The sequence below is a fragment of the Furipterus horrens genome, unplaced genomic scaffold, assembly GCF_987537825.1.
Source record: "Furipterus horrens unplaced genomic scaffold, mFurHor1.1.pri manual_scaffold_2, whole genome shotgun sequence".
Lineage (NCBI taxonomy): Eukaryota > Metazoa > Chordata > Mammalia > Chiroptera > Furipteridae > Furipterus > Furipterus horrens.
The window spans coordinates 46,306,316-46,321,871 of record NW_028327172.1 but is presented as its reverse complement, the minus strand read 5'-3'; the positions used below and the strand labels follow the sequence as shown (position 1 = coordinate 46,321,871).

At 38.3% G+C, this 15,556-nt stretch overlaps 1 protein-coding gene and 1 pseudogene across 1 annotated transcript in view; both read left to right on the top strand.

The window, feature by feature from the left end:
* Window positions 1-7,812, top strand: part of PGM2L1 (phosphoglucomutase 2 like 1) — a 52,635-nt gene extending 44,823 nt beyond the window's left edge. Inside the window, exons 13-14 of the mRNA XM_090265463.1 lie at window positions 3,077-3,210; window positions 4,835-7,812. Of these exons, the coding sequence (XP_090121589.1) occupies window positions 3,077-3,210; window positions 4,835-4,937 (237 nt within the window). The 3' untranslated portion in view covers window positions 4,938-7,812. The remainder of the gene's footprint in view (window positions 1-3,076; window positions 3,211-4,834) is intronic.
* A 7,111-nt stretch (window positions 7,813-14,923) lies between these two features.
* On the top strand, window positions 14,924-15,042 carry LOC150018480 (small nucleolar RNA SNORA28; annotated as a pseudogene).
* The last annotated feature ends 514 nt before the right edge of the window (window positions 15,043-15,556 follow it).

Here is a 15,556-nt window from a genome sequence, read left to right as displayed (position 1 = left end):
GAAATTTACAACAGAGGAAGCTTAAAGGACTAACTAAAGAGAACGCTTCCTGATAAACAAGTCTATATATCCTCTATAGATTCAAAAACAGAAAAACAAAAATCCAATCACGTATTCTTTTAAGGCTAAGGAACGGATGCACTGTTCCTTAAACATTGACAGAAAGCAGTCAAGGTTAAACACCATTTGTGCTTAGTTTTGTTTGATTTCCTTATCAACATCAGGGAAGATGGAGTACTCAGCAAGATTCTTTTTAAGTCACAGGATGTCTTTAAGATCCTGAGGCCTGAGCAGTCAGAGACTGTCGGCACCAGCGAGTCCAGCTCGCTTCTCAGATCATTGAACACCTGGACCGAGAGGCATGTAAACATACCTCAAATCAAAAGTCTTGATTTCCAGCATCACCCAACCAGGGACCAGGCCACAACACAGGCATGTGCCCTGACCAGGAATCAAACTGGCAACCTTTTGCTTTGTAGGACAACACCCAACTGAGTCACACTGGTCAGGGCTAAATAAACAGTGTTGAAAATAAAGTCTAAAAACCTGTCATTTGAAAGCTACACATCTTTCTAGTTGTAATCTCTCTTTTCCAACTTTATTCTCTATACCTCCAGCCAAATAGAACAATTTATAGTTTCTTATGTGTGTATATATATATATATATATACACACACACATACACATATACATATATACCTTTTTTAAAAAATTTCTCTGATTTTGCTCAAATTATTTCCTCATTCTGTCTTTTCTTCCGACTGTGGCAGGTCTACACTTTAGCCATTCAAGACTTAAGACAAACGTCACCTCCTCCACATGTCCTCCAGGGCCCACAAGCAGATATCTTTCTCCTGAGGTTTCACTACATATTGTGGCTTCCTCTTGTTATTCATCACTTTCTGTCTTATGTTATCTGTGTGGTACATGACAGATCCATTTCTGATATATGTACCTCTATGTCTCTCAAATGTCTTGTCTACATGGTAAGTGCTCAACAAGTATTTAAATGCTATGGATTGCTGATCTTATTTAACCTAAATTATCATTTATAACATCCTAATGTTGACTCAAGATTCTAGATCATGATGTGTTTGGGGAAATAGTAACCTGGTGTGGAGAATACTACCCACATTCCCTTTGTATATATTCCTCCAGTCAACAAATACTCATTCCCGGTCATTAGTATTCAGTGCGTGTACACATATGTGTGTATCTGTTTTTGTGTCATTGTAAACTACTTGAAGAAAAGAACCAATTTTTTTGCTTCTCTTTATTTTCCTACTGTTGCTGTGCTTGGAGTAGTTCTTGTATTATGCTTTTTCCCCCCTCTTAACTCCCTTTAAAGTGTATATTTGTTATTCAAAGGCCTTTTCTATCTGTTCTTCACTGATGCTACAACAATTTTGTAAGACAGCTATATAGATATAGTTAATCCCGTAAGGTCATATAGTAAGTGTCAGAGACTTCCTGAGTTCTTTCTTCTCCACACTTTAGATTGACAGTCATCTCTGTGTTCAGCAGGCAGTTATCAAAACGCTTCTGTGCTGCAGGCATAGGCACCCTCGGGATACAGCAGTGACAAAGGCACTGTTTCTGCATTCAAAAGTCCAGTAGGAAAATTAACAACTAAACAGTGATTACTTTATAAAATGAGAAGTGCCACTATGTGGGGTGCATAGGGTGCCGCAGAAGGGCATGGGGAGGGCCCTCACTCAGATTCGGGGGGGCGGGGCTTATGGAAGACTTCCTGGAGGACATCTATGAGCTGTGTTCCAGAGTAGGAGAAGGAGTTATCCAAATGTAGGAGGAGCAGAGGGTGTTTCGGGCAAAGGGAGCAGCAAGTGCTAGGTCTGGAGGTGAGAAGACATGTTCCCTTTTAAAGAACCACAGGTAGTTCTCTGGAGTGTGGGGTGCGATGAGGAATGGCACTTGTGGATCAGTTAGTATGCTGTTTCAGTAATTGGGGATGAGAGAATGGGGGTCTGAACTTAATATGGGAGCAGTAGTGATAGAGGGAACTGGACAAAGTTCCGTTAAGGGTGGAATAGATAGGACGGGCTAGTTGATGTTCTGTGAGTAAAAAGCAGGGAGGAAGTTCTCTAAGAAGCTAGTATCTGGCTGTAGCACTGACCAAGAGAGGGATCTCAAGTTGAGGACCAGGCTCAGGACACCCGAGGAAAGGCACCACTGTCAACGAAACCCTCTGTTTTAGTGCAAACCCCACAGCTCCCCTCAGATGCCTTCACAGACTGATCTGTGGTCTAGGAAGAATACCAGTTTCAATCCATATCTTTACTGTCAGTAAAGCTTTGTTTCTCTTTTAAAGAAAAAATTTAGGTAAAAAATATTTAAAAATTTTTTGCACCCCAGTGAATTATTTTGCCTATCTTCCAGAACATGTGCACTCTGCTTTGGTGACTATTAATAAACCGTGAAAGTACTTTAAAATTATGAAGCACTTTGCAAATGTAGAGGCAGTATAGACTTTGATGCAGGTAGACCTGGTTTCAGTGTCTTGCTCTGCCACTTAGCTGACGATGACCTTGAGCAGGATGTTTACTCTCTTTGAGCCTTGCCCATAAATTGGCAGTAATATTTACTTTGCAGGATTATTGTTGAGGCCCAAAGATCAGTATGTAAGATATATAACCCAATACCTGTACTATTATAATGTTCAGTAAATGATATATTTGTGGATTATGTATAAAACCTTCTTTTGTCTTTTGTAATTCTTTAAAAAAAATGTCTTTTTAATTGTAGTAAACAATTAAAAATGAAACATAAAATTACCAACTTAACTATTTTTAAGCATACGGTTCAGTAGTGTTACCTGCGGTCACATTACTGTGCAGACCTCGAGACCTTTTTCATGTTGCTGAATCGAAACTCTATACCCATGAAACAACTCCCCATTCATCCCATCCTTCAGCCCTTGGCAACCACCCTTGTACTTTCTGTTTCTATAAATTGGGCTACTTTAGATATAGCATATAAGTGTAATGTACTTTACAGCTCTTGAAAGTGAAAAAGTTACCAGGTGTGATTATTAATCTGCTATTACAATTGTGCATAGGTGCTGCCTGTTAGTAAAAACAGCCAGATGATTACATTTACTTTTCAAAACGGTTGTGTTGCTACTCTTCGGACAAGTGGGACAGAGCCAAAAATAAAATATTATGCAGAGATGTGCGCATCACCTGACCAGAGGTGAGAATTGACTTTTTGAATATAGTATGTAAAAGTTTTATTCAGATATAACTCACATACCAAAGAGTTCACCCATTGAAGTGTATAATTCAGTGGTTTTTAGTGTATTCCAAGTTGTATAAGCCCCACAGCAATCAATTTTAGAACATTTTCCTCACCTCAGGGGGAAACCGCATACCCCGTCAGCCACTTCCCGTTCCCCTCCCTCCCAGCCCTAGGCAACCACCAGTCTACTATCTGCCATTAAATATTTACTACATATTCTGAACATTTCATAGACATGAAATTATACAATATATGGTCCTTTGTGACTGCCATCTTTTACTTAGCATAATGTTTTCAGCATTCATCCATGTTGTAACATGAGTCCGTACTTTATTCCTTTTTTTTTTTAATTGTTTTCATGGCCAAATATTCCATTGTATGGATAAACCACGTTTTTATTCGTTTATCAGGTGATAGACATTTGGGTTATTTCCACATTTGGGCTATTATGAATAATGGTGCTACAAGACATTTGTATACAAATACTTATGTGGATATATGTTTTCATTTCTCTTGGGTATGTATCTGGGAATAGAATTGCTGGGTCATATGGTATTCTATATTCAATCTTTTGAGAAACTGCCAAACAATTTTCCAAAGCAGCGGTAGCATTTGGGAATTAAATTGTAAAATTTTTATAAATTTATAGTCCTAGAAAGGCTCTCTGAGCCTTAATGATGAACATAAAGAAATGATCAACAAGTAATTTGTTTATTGCCAAATATACATTTTCTACGTTTAATATGATTGACTTAATCCACCCGATTTATTTCCTTTTAAGAGTATGTGAACAAATAACTTCACTTTAATAAACATATTCAAAGGCTATTTAAACATATTAAAAGCAGTACCTTCTATAGTGTTGTCATTGATCAATATATTTTGGGAAAGATTTTTTGGAATTGCCTCCAAGGTATGTTATTTTGGATTTTTCTAAATCTTTGCCATTTCCTTGAGGGGTGGGGGACTAGGAAGAGCAGAGTTTAAAGTAAACCAAATTGGGCAATGTTATATTTGGTTTAAAATGAAGGATGATTATAAAAGTAATAAAAACTGATTTTGGGGGTAACATTAAAATAACTGAAAGCAGTTTCAAAGAGACTTCTGGAAATGTTTTGAGCAACAGCAGCTCTTCAGGTGATGACTTTGAAGGGCATACTAGTAAGTGTACATTTTTAAAAATATATATCATTGTTTTGGTCACACTTTCCTCTGCTACCTTGAAAGACGTGCCATATCATCCCATAATATCTGCACAAGTATTTCAGGAAGCCATTTTCTCTTAATACCTGGTATTGATATTCTAAATCATTAAGTCGCCTCACCCAGGAGAAATCTTTAAAAATACTATAACGCATCCATGTATCATGTACAAAGGATCAACTTCAGTTTATGATATTTCTTTATGTGACTTTCTCCCCCTTTGATCTTGTTTTATTTTGTTTTAACTGAGTGAACTTCTCTTTTGTTTACCAATTGTTTAATCACCCAATCAAGAATATGCCTTCTTTAAAAGTTATAACAAACTTTTAAGGCTATGAAAATCAAGACTTTTAAAACTCTTAATCTTTTTCCTCAGTGATACCACTTTACTAGAAGAGGAACTGAAGAAACTCATTGAAGCTTTGATTGAGAATTTTCTCGAGCCCAGTAAAAATGGACTGATCTGGCGTTCTGTTTAGTGGACGTCAGTCCATCATGACTCTGTGCTGGCATAGGAACAGGACAACCAGGAACTCCATGTGTTGAACTCATGTTCGATTCTCCCTCTATCTCATCTGGCCAAGTATCTGTTTCCTTTTATTTTCTTTATTTTTGGTTGGCTGACTAAACAAACTGGATAACTTTGGAATGAAATGGTCTGGAGAAAAAAATGATTCAATGTTTTTTCGTATTCTTGAACAAAAGTATTACATTAAGAGTATTATAGTAACACATTCTTCCTTTAACAGAAACAAAACAGTGCAAAAGTGAGTTTTCTTGTTAAAGTGTGATTCCCTAAGTTTAGCCCATGTTCTTGTAATTGAGTGTAGCATGGCTTTTTAAATAGGCAGTTAAATGTTATGTAATTGTAGAATTAGTTAAAGAAATTATTTCATAAAACTGGCAAGAAAACAGCACTACTCTCAGAATACTGTGGAAAAGTGTCAATGTTACATCAATAGGTATTGACTTACAAAATAGATAAGTCTTTGAAATAGGGTTATTTAGCATTTCTAGCTTAGAACAGGTGTTACAAATGTGGTCTGTAGCTCTTCTGTTTCAGGTGCTGTTGGTGCAGTGTAAATTTATTGTGTGTATTTAAAATTCCAACGTTTACTGAACATAAAACAATAGTGGCAACACTCCTAAGAAGCTTTGTTCTTGTCCAATTTCTCAGTGCCTTCTCAGGGTATGGTATGAATTGAAACAGTATTCCTGCATTGAATATAAATTATGGTAATTAGTTAATTTTCAGACAGTTAAGGAAAATTTTCCAAACTATATAGGTGCTTTCCCTCTGTATTGAATAGGTTTGCTGACTTTAAAATCTTATGAATGTATATAAAAATCGTAATAAAAGCAGGCTCAATGTACCTGTAGTTAGGCATCTTCATGTTAGAAATAAGTGTCAGTTATCACAGCCTTTTAGTAAAGAAAAACATCTGAACTGAGACAGGAGCTCTGAATGTATTTAACTTTTAAATTACATTTTTATAAGTAGATTTATTCCTTTATCACATGAATTAATGCTAATTAACTAAGAAATAAAACATTCAGATTTTAGATATTATGAAACACTAAAACTACATGTTTTTAAACTAGAGTCCAGTTTATCCTAATACCTGGCTGGCTTCTGTAGACTTTCTGATCAGAAGAGTAACAATTTATCTTTTCTAATGTGGAAAAAAAATTGGAAAGGCACTGGTTGGTTCTGTAATTTTCTCAAAAAGACAATGGAGAAATTCTGTTTAATCTCCTTAAAGCATATCCTGTTGTATATAGCTCACAGAATACTCAAACGCGGGGTATAGTTAAGAGGTAACAATAACAATGCCTTGGGTATAATTATTTAAACAAATTGCCTATGGAAAATAACTGGTGAGAATTTATTTCCTAAAAACCATGATATAAAATTTGAACTGGTTATTCAATCATTGTTAGGTTTGTTGAGCTATTGGCTAACATTTGGTTGAACCCATATAATCCATATATAATTTTCACATTATTGTATTGCCACTATTGTTAATTTGTTTCTTTCCTACTTTCTTATAGCGGGTTCTTGTACGATTGTAGATAATAGCTAGCTAAATGTAGATAGAGCACTGTATTTCTAAATGAGTTTGTTTTCAAAGGCTTTGTACTCAAGAAGAAATGTGTAGAATTTTTTTGCTTTATTTGTTCTTAGGAATGTAGAGACTAATTTAGGAAATGGCCTATATTCTACAAAGTGGTATGAGCAATGCTATTGTATGGTAAATATGTATATTTGGTTTCAGTGTCTGTTTTTCAATGACTGAAGAACAAAATAGAGCTAAAATGATACGATAGCCTGTTTATAATCCCTAAAGCCATGTTATGTTATGATTATCATTGTATAAAGAAAACAGTTCTATTTGAGTGCTTTAACATAATGCAATATTTAAGTGATCTTAATCAAGATGAAAAGTTATTAAAGCTTAGATTCTTTTCTCAAAAAATTAAAAAATCCAAAGTTAAAATTAACAAAATTTTACAAGTGTTCCCAAAGTGTATAGTTTGAGGGAATTATTTGATTCTACCCAAGGTCTCAAGTCTGTCTGAGTATGATATTTAACATGAACTTGACATAATGGGTATACACTTGCCTAACAGGGTCATTCATTAGCCCAAGCCAACAGGGCAAGAAGTGCTGGCCAGTAGGTCTCAGCCTGGAACTGTGCATTATCTTTTTCTTTATGAGCAATATGGAAATTGATGCATTCTCCCTGAGTGTGCAGATCAAAACTGGGATTCTCTAGAGCTCTGGGGAAAAGGAAAGAATTAATGGGGCAAGATTAAAGTATAGGTTGAAAATAAACAGAAATAAACAAACAATAGAATGGTTAATAAGGTGGCCCAGGAAATGTTTTTTGTCAAGGGCAAACTTATCACATAAAAATAAGGAATAAACTGACTGTGGGCAAGTTGTTTACTTGTATTTATTTGTTGTGATGATGAATGATTAGTGAACCTTTTGTTTTCTTTTATTAGTGACCACTAAAGAGGCCAAGTTGTAATACATGAGAAAAAATACCCCTCTTACCAATTCAGTTCCTAGGATGTTGTTGTTTCTTAGGATCATCTGGGAACTGGTTAGGGGATATAGCCAAAATAAAAAGGAATAAAACATAGACAGAAAATAAAGGCTCCTAGAAAAAGTTTAAAAAGTAAGATCATTTAACTCTGGATAGGAGAAAGCTGTTGGGATAGTTTAATTAATCTTAAGTTATTGAGTCTTTTATTGAACAACTTAAACTAAGAAGTAATATGACAAACTGTTTTCCATCTCCAGCAAGGATAAAATAGGAGGGAATAAGGAGCTTTAAAAAAAAAAAAGAGGCAGTATGAATAGTTTAAGGTTTAAAAACTTGGGCAGGAATGATTATGAAGCTTTATATTTGAATTTTTTTATTTTTAAGGGAATAAAAATTTAAATAGTAAGGGGTATACGAAATGGCTTTTACAGGTTCCTTCTAACCTTTTTTTGGTAACTCAGGTTGGAACAAAGATGTTATAAAGGGCACTGAAAGTAACATTTGAATTTCACTCCATATCTATAAGAACTTATCTCACAAGATAGCTTTTTTAATATGTTGAGTGGTAGATGCATGAGTGCAGTGAGTAAAGACCTGCTTAGATGTTATTTTTAATCTGGCAAATTAAGTGAGATTTGAACACAGTTTTGTTCATCTCGAAGACTGTATAATAGCATTATAGCGTATTTGAGGGGTTTATTTTAAATATAGTATTGTTATTTGGATGTAGTAACTTCAGCCAGAGAGTTTCTAAGAAATTGGATACTTTGGAATATATTTATATAGGAAATAGAACTCCTGTTTCTTAAAAAGATTGCTTCTGGAATTAATACAACAAAGATACTAGCTGGAGTCTAATGGGGAAATTGTTCAATGAGCTGCTGCTGTTGGTATTTCTTTCAGACCTTTTCCATTGTTGTTCGTGATGCTTGACAAATCCAAATTCAGCATGGATAAATTTAATTTTATGCCCATTTTTCTGTACCTCCCTCTTTCCCTATGTGCCCTCCCACAGTTTGTTACTGTGAAATGCTATTGCTCTATTACCTCACTGATCAGTCCTAACTGTATCCTTCAGAATGCTTTAAACTTTTTTGTTAACTAAGTCGGTTTATGGACTTTGGGGTATTTTGTTATTGTGAGAATGAGACGTTTTAACCATAATTTTTTGTGGTCTGTCTGGATACTATATGTTAATTTATTATGGACTTTTACAATTCACTTGTTTTCTGAGATTGCTCTAAAAACTGATGAGGAAAGAATTGTACTAACCAAAATGGTCAATTGCTCTAACATTTTCTTTTCAGTTTCCTTGTACTTTGGGCAACCAAAGCACAAGATTTGAGGAAACTTTTTTTTTTGTATTTGTGCCTCAAAGCGTCTTATCATATGCCATAAGGAGTCTGAGTAGAAAGAAGAGAATTTCTCATTGTCTCAGTACACAGCATGACTTTAGTTCTAGTTGGTAACAAAGTTAGCATTGACCATTGGTTACTTTAAAATATTCATAATACTGTTATATTCATTAAGCCCTTTTCTTTTTATTAATTAAAGACTATGTACTTAAAAAGAGAATATACAAGAATGAGTAAAGCGACCAAGATAAAGGCAAAGTGACATAGCTAAAGTTTGTTTCTTTAATTTTTCCACCATCATGACCCTGAAGCAGAATGTGTAGGGAAGGGGCCTGAAAGCAAAGTCAGCCGCAGCCTGCCACTCATGAAATTTCATGTTCCATCTCAAAAATGTAAGTGAAGTTTGCATTCTCCATAATAAGACTGTGTTGATATAAAAATGATTCCTTCAATCTTCACCAAAACTGGTGCTGACAGAAAGGAGCACCATGTTTATTAGGTGGCCTCTCAGTTTTCTCTCCCAGAGCCCCCCTTCAGTCGCCGCGTATCCCTGGGCGTACACACACTGACTCCAATGTGAGAAACAGAAACGTAGAACATATCTAGGATATTCCCTGCCCTTTAGAAGCTGACCTTTGAAAGTATTAATGCCAAGTTAAACTGACCTGAAACAATTATATTACCAGTAAACCTTATAATATGGTCAGAGGTATTGGCCAGTTTGTTCTCTTTAATCTATTGGCAATCCTTGACTAATATCCTTCTTGACTATGAGTTTCCTTTATTATTTTTCATATCCACACCACCTAGTATAGTCCCTTTTATAGAGTGCTAAATTGATAATAGTAATTAAGTGGTTTTATTTTAAAGAAACAAGAAATTTAAGAACAATCAAAATAGTAATTCTCCAATTAAGCTTTTAAAACAATTCTCATTACTGAAATTTATAAGTAATTTTTATTAAGCACACACACCCTTAAATACTCTTTTTTGAGAAAGCTGAGCATATTCCTATTTGGAAATTGTGTACAACACCTAGTATTTTACACTCAAAGCGAGGTATTGGTCGAGGGGTTACAAACATGTCTCTGAAGACTTAATATCACTGATATAAGTGCCATTTTGAGCCTACTAGTGCTACCTTCCAAGTGAGTCATAACTAACCTGATCCTACGTGGTATATTGTTGATCAGTGCTATGATTCAGCGTATATCTTACAAGAGCCACTCAAGCAAGAATCTGCATCTATACACCGTGAGGCCTCCTTATAGGCTACAATTAAGGCTTTGTATACGTTATTGAATATGCCAGATAAAATATATGCAGTTAAGAACTACTTATTTTTCTGACTGTGTAGCAGCAGTTCAAAATTGTGCCCTTGTTTAATGGTTTCTGTCAATATCTTTACCATTTTTCCCTAAGAAAACACCAGGGTGTATCATAAATACTGCCTGTGAGAATTTGCACTTTAAGTATTTGTGTGTGGATTTCTTGTGGTTTTAACCAAATGAGGTGTTATCAGTAATAAACAGGTCTCTTCATAAGCACGAATTTCTGTGTAGTTTTTATATCTTAGAAACTGTGTAGTTCATAAAGTTTGCTATCCAAACTGAATACATTTCTGAAATATATGTGTGGCATACCCTAGAATCTACATTGAGCCTAAATAAATATTTTAGCTTGTTATTCAGTAAATAGTTTTTGACTTGTTCATCAGAAGTCCCAGAAGAAAGAGTTTAATATTAAAGTTCTGTCCATCTTTTCTTTCTCTCCTTCAGTTGACCTAATTTATTTGTCCATCTTAGCAACTGCTACATAATATTGTTGTTCATCACACACAAACAAGTGGACAAATAAGTTTAAATAGTATTGAGACAGGACAGTAAGAAGCTAGGAAATTTTTTTGGCAAGGAGAATAGAGAAACTAAAACAGGTAGCTGAACAAACTGGCTGAGCAATTTACAGCCAGATACAAAAAGTCACCTCCCCAGAGATAACATCTAGGCTTCAGTTGTATTTCAGCTCCAGACCCAGAAAAGCAGCAAAACCAGGTGGGAGACTCTAGAACCAACTACAATGACTAAAGACCCCCTGCCCTGTCCCTGACCAATCAGTGGAGACCATGACCCTGAAAGGGCACACCTGGAGGACTAATGAATAGTCTACTGAGACCCACCCTAAGATTCCTGCCCGCCAGAGAGAGATAAAAGCCTGGAGACAAAGAATCCAGCTCCCGGGCTCTCTTTCTGGGGAGCAGCCTGCGCCATTCCCTTTCCCTCCTTCCTCCATGTCTTTCTTCACAGGCAGGTGTCTCCTAAACTCTAAGGCAATGGGCAGCTGATCCCAGGCTAATCCCCTGAACCTGTCCCCAAGGCCCCCTTTTCTCTGACTTCCCACTGAGCTAAGGCAGCCCAGCCTAGGCTCTCTTGTGGCTTCTTCTGTGCTAAGCTCTTCCTTGTTTTACTGCCCCCAGCTTTAATAAATGTACCCTCATAGTCACCTGGACTTGTGTTATGAAATCTTTCCTACACGAAGTCAAGAACCCACACACTACAGCTGGCCCTAGGCAGTCCCCTGTCAGTAACAGTATTATATGTCTCCATGATCTCCATGATCTCCATGAGTGTAGCTCTTTCACTACTTTAATACTGCCTGGAACGATGCATGCACAGAGTAGGTGCCTGGTACATATTTATTGAATGAATGAATTCATGTTTCTGCCTGCGGAAGAAAAATAATTCTTGATTCTGCATGTGCACAGAGTTGCATGTGATGAAAGGCATGCAGCAGGGATAGCACCAGCTTGACAACTTTATAAACCCATTAATCCATGTGTCATCCAGGTGTTACCTACTTCTTGCTGCCTCAGGGTCATCTCTACCTGTGTCCTTTTCTCAATGGTTTTTTGTATCTTCCTGGTTTGAAGCCTCCAAGTCATCTTTCATTTCTCCTGCCACTTGGTGCATGCTATTTGACAAGTTCTTTAACAGTCTCTGAGGGAAAGGGCAAGGCCACTGGCCTGAGGCCCATCTAAACAGGGACTAAGAAGCTAACTCAACCTAAAAAAAACTTAACTCATCCCCGAAGGAGAAGAGTTGATGTGTATATAAATGGGGATGCCTTAGAGGAGGAATTACAATAATTTCTTTGATTCACCATTCTCCCTTCCCTCCCTTGAATTGGCATTTCCTCATTTCTTTTAGTGATGTGATTATTCTGCTTATCTTTATTTCCCTCTCTTTACCTCTGGTTCTGATCATGAAATGTTACAGCCTTGCACATAATTTGCTTTAAATTTAGTCTTTGACCTTAATTACTGTGCTTCATTCATTCATTTTATAAATATTTACTGGCTTAGAAATGCATAGGTACTAAGCCTACTCCAAAAGGCTAGTAAATAGGAAAAAAGACCCAGCAACCATATTATTGCTGGAACAGCCTGTTCAGGACATCGTTCTTACTGCCCCTGCATGACCAGATAAATCACCTTTATTCCTCCTGTCTTGGATTCAAAGTACCTGGAGAGAAGGCCCAGTTGGCTGAACTATTGACACCTGCCTGCCTCCTAGCTGAAGCCATTCCTTCTGAACGGTAGTGGGAGGCAGGCCACTGCAGTTACCCTTGCATCAAGACATGGAGAGAATTAATTTACTAGTCAGAAATGATGGTGCAGACAAAGGGTGACAAACATCCACGACAGTGCTGGAACAGAGGACTGGAGAAAGTGTTGGAGACCTATGGCCAGGCAAAGGAAGAGGGAGGACGTCTTCAGTGCAGAGCGCAGCCTGAGTGCAGAGAACCTTAAGTGTTTTACTAGTGCTTTGTTTTGGGTAGGGCTGTGAGTGGAGACCTGGTCCCTGTGTGCTACGCTGTGGAGCTTAGACTGCAATCAGCAGGTGATGAAAGCCCCGGAAAGGTTTAAACAGGTCTGTAAGGGATGATGGTGAGAGTGGGGAGGCGGCATGAGAGAATCCAGCACCGGAAAGAATCTTAAAGGCCATCTTATCCAACTTGCATCATTTCCTACAGTATGACTGCCAAATGGGAATATATATTTGAACCTCTCCAGTGACAACCTGCCAGGACAAGTTGATCTCTTTTAAAAAAAGGCCAGTAGAGATTGTATCTTGTGTTCAGCTGAAATCTGCCTCTAGCAGCGTCAACCCTTTGCTTGCCCTTGGAAATTCAGTGTTATGCAAGAGTCCATTTTCTTTTCACTCAAAAAAATTCCCCTCAGTCTAAATATGCATAATACAGCGACTGTTGCTTGAATGGCCAGTTTTCAGTTTCCCTCACCTTCCTGATCACACTATGAGTTTTCAAAGAGCTGGATTCAGAATTAATATGATATGGGGGCATCAGCCCATCCAGAGAAGGCATTAGCCCACCCAGAGGAGCAAAAAGTGGGAATTCTACCGCACAACAAATGTACCACAGAGGATGCTCTGCCTGAAGCTCACTCCTGACGCCTCTTTGCTTTGCAAACAACTTCAACCTTCAGCTCAAGCATCATCCCTTCCAAAAAGCCTTTCCTGCCCATCCCCCTACCCCCACCCTACCAACCAAGTGTTACCAATGAGTTTGGGCTCTTGTCTCCTGATATAAAAGAATTTAGACCAGGGACACTGATAAAGGCAAAGGCAGATTTACTGAGGCTCTGCAGAGGGCAAGAACACTGAGATAGGGTCCCAGGTTCTGCACCCCAAATGTAGGGCTTAGGGGTTTTTATGGCTTGGGAACACGGAAGTTGCTGGGGTTAACCAATCAGGGTGTAGGTTAGCAGGCTTCTCCTTTATTGGAACACTGATGTCTGGGTATACATCAGTGAAGTGAAGCGTTCTGGGATTGTGCAGCACTTATTATGGGATGCAGAAATGGACTTTCCCAACCAGGTATTGGATTTGTCTCTGGGGTTTGTGGCTTGGCTTTAGATCTGAAAAACAAACTTAAGGGAAGTCAGGGTAGTTCCTGGATCATTGTTTTAAAATACCTGTTGATAACTCCCACAGTTTTGTAGGGGCTCAACTCAACAGGGCAATTTGTTCTCATAGGGCTTGACTTGATGAGCAGTTTTGGGGAACATTTTATTTTAAATGTCTCACAAGCAGGGCAGGGGTCTCCACACTCTGTACTGCCATAGCTCTCCTTTGCACTTGCCCCGCATGAGGACATGATCTATGTGTTGGACTCTGCCAGTCAACTGTGAGCTCCCAGGGCTGGAACTGGCTGACTGCAGTACACCCAGTTCCCCAAACCAAGCCAACCAGATAATAAGCCCCCAGAAAAAAAGGTTCAGCTGAAGTGAACTGAATTGGAAGTTGAGCTGATTTTTGAAAGGCAAGTAGGCTGTGAATAAGCAAAGGGGAGGAGGCACACACATGGTATATGAGTAAATTGGACTCAAAGCAAAGGAAATATGTGAGTGAAGACTGGGAAGCTGGAGTACTTGAGACTTGCTAGAGGGGTTCCAGCCAGACGTGGGCTGCAGCAAAATCATAAGCCGAAGGATGAGGGGTGGGGGCAGGGGGGCACTGACCTGAGGCTAAATAAGGAAAGCTGAAGTGGAGGGGAGGTAGAGATTTATTCCCATGTGGGAAGGGGGCAAAGGCAGAGTTTGTGTAATGTCATGTGAGATGTGAGGAATAAAATACTTTTATACCTCACCCAGGGAAAGAAACAAAATTTTACCAATACATTTTAAACTCCCTGTGTGCCCCTCCTAACCACACATTTATTTATCACCTGAATTATGCAGCGGCTTCCTAACTAGCCTTTCTACCTCTAGTTTTCCCTCCTCCACTCAGTTCTACCCATAGAATGATCTTTAAAGAACAAAAGTCTAATCACATTATTCCTCTGTTTAAAACTGTCCAGATTCTGCCCTGGCTGGCATGGCTCAGTTGGCTGGAGTGTCTCCCGGTAACTGAAGGGTAGGTATCAGGTTCGATCCCCAGTCCGGGCAACCAAGTAATGCTTTTCTCTCCATAGATGTTTCTCTCCTTTCTGCTCTGTCTAAAGTAATGGAAAAAGTGTCCTGGGTGAGGATTAAAAAAAAAAAAACAAAAAAACGTGCAGTTACTGAACTGTCTGACACAATTTGAGGTTGCTGTAGCAACAAAGCCTAACCTATTCTGGTGCTCTTTCCTCTATGAGACAAGCTGTTATACAGACTTAGTGTTAGACATAGATAAACAAAGCTGTTCAGTTGTTTCACATTGACCTTAGGATTAAAGCTGAACTCTATTTGGCTCCTGTTTCCATTTCATGACTCATTTTTTTCACCTGTCCCTTAATGTGCCGTGGTTTTTCTCTTAAACTGATCATTGGGTTTCAGCCAAGGAAGGTGGCTGCCATCGTTCCCTGCACCTCCTCCCACACAGCTTACACAGCTGTTGTTATTGGCTGTTTACTTGTCTGTCTCCACTACTTGACTGTAAGGGCTCGAAGGGCAGGAACCTGGTGCCTGGGCTGTTTCCCTGGGTGCCAAGCGCAGCACCCAGAATCATGGATGCTCACTAATGGGTGGTGAGTGCATGCACAAATAAGTGAGAGGCTCTGGAACAAAGAGAACCTCCACAAAAAGCCCCTAGTCTAGGTGGAGAACAGGTACATCATACCCTGGTAAATGAGTCTGCTAAGCAAACAGCAATATATGACAAGAATGGAAGATTTGAGGTGGTTTCTAAGTTC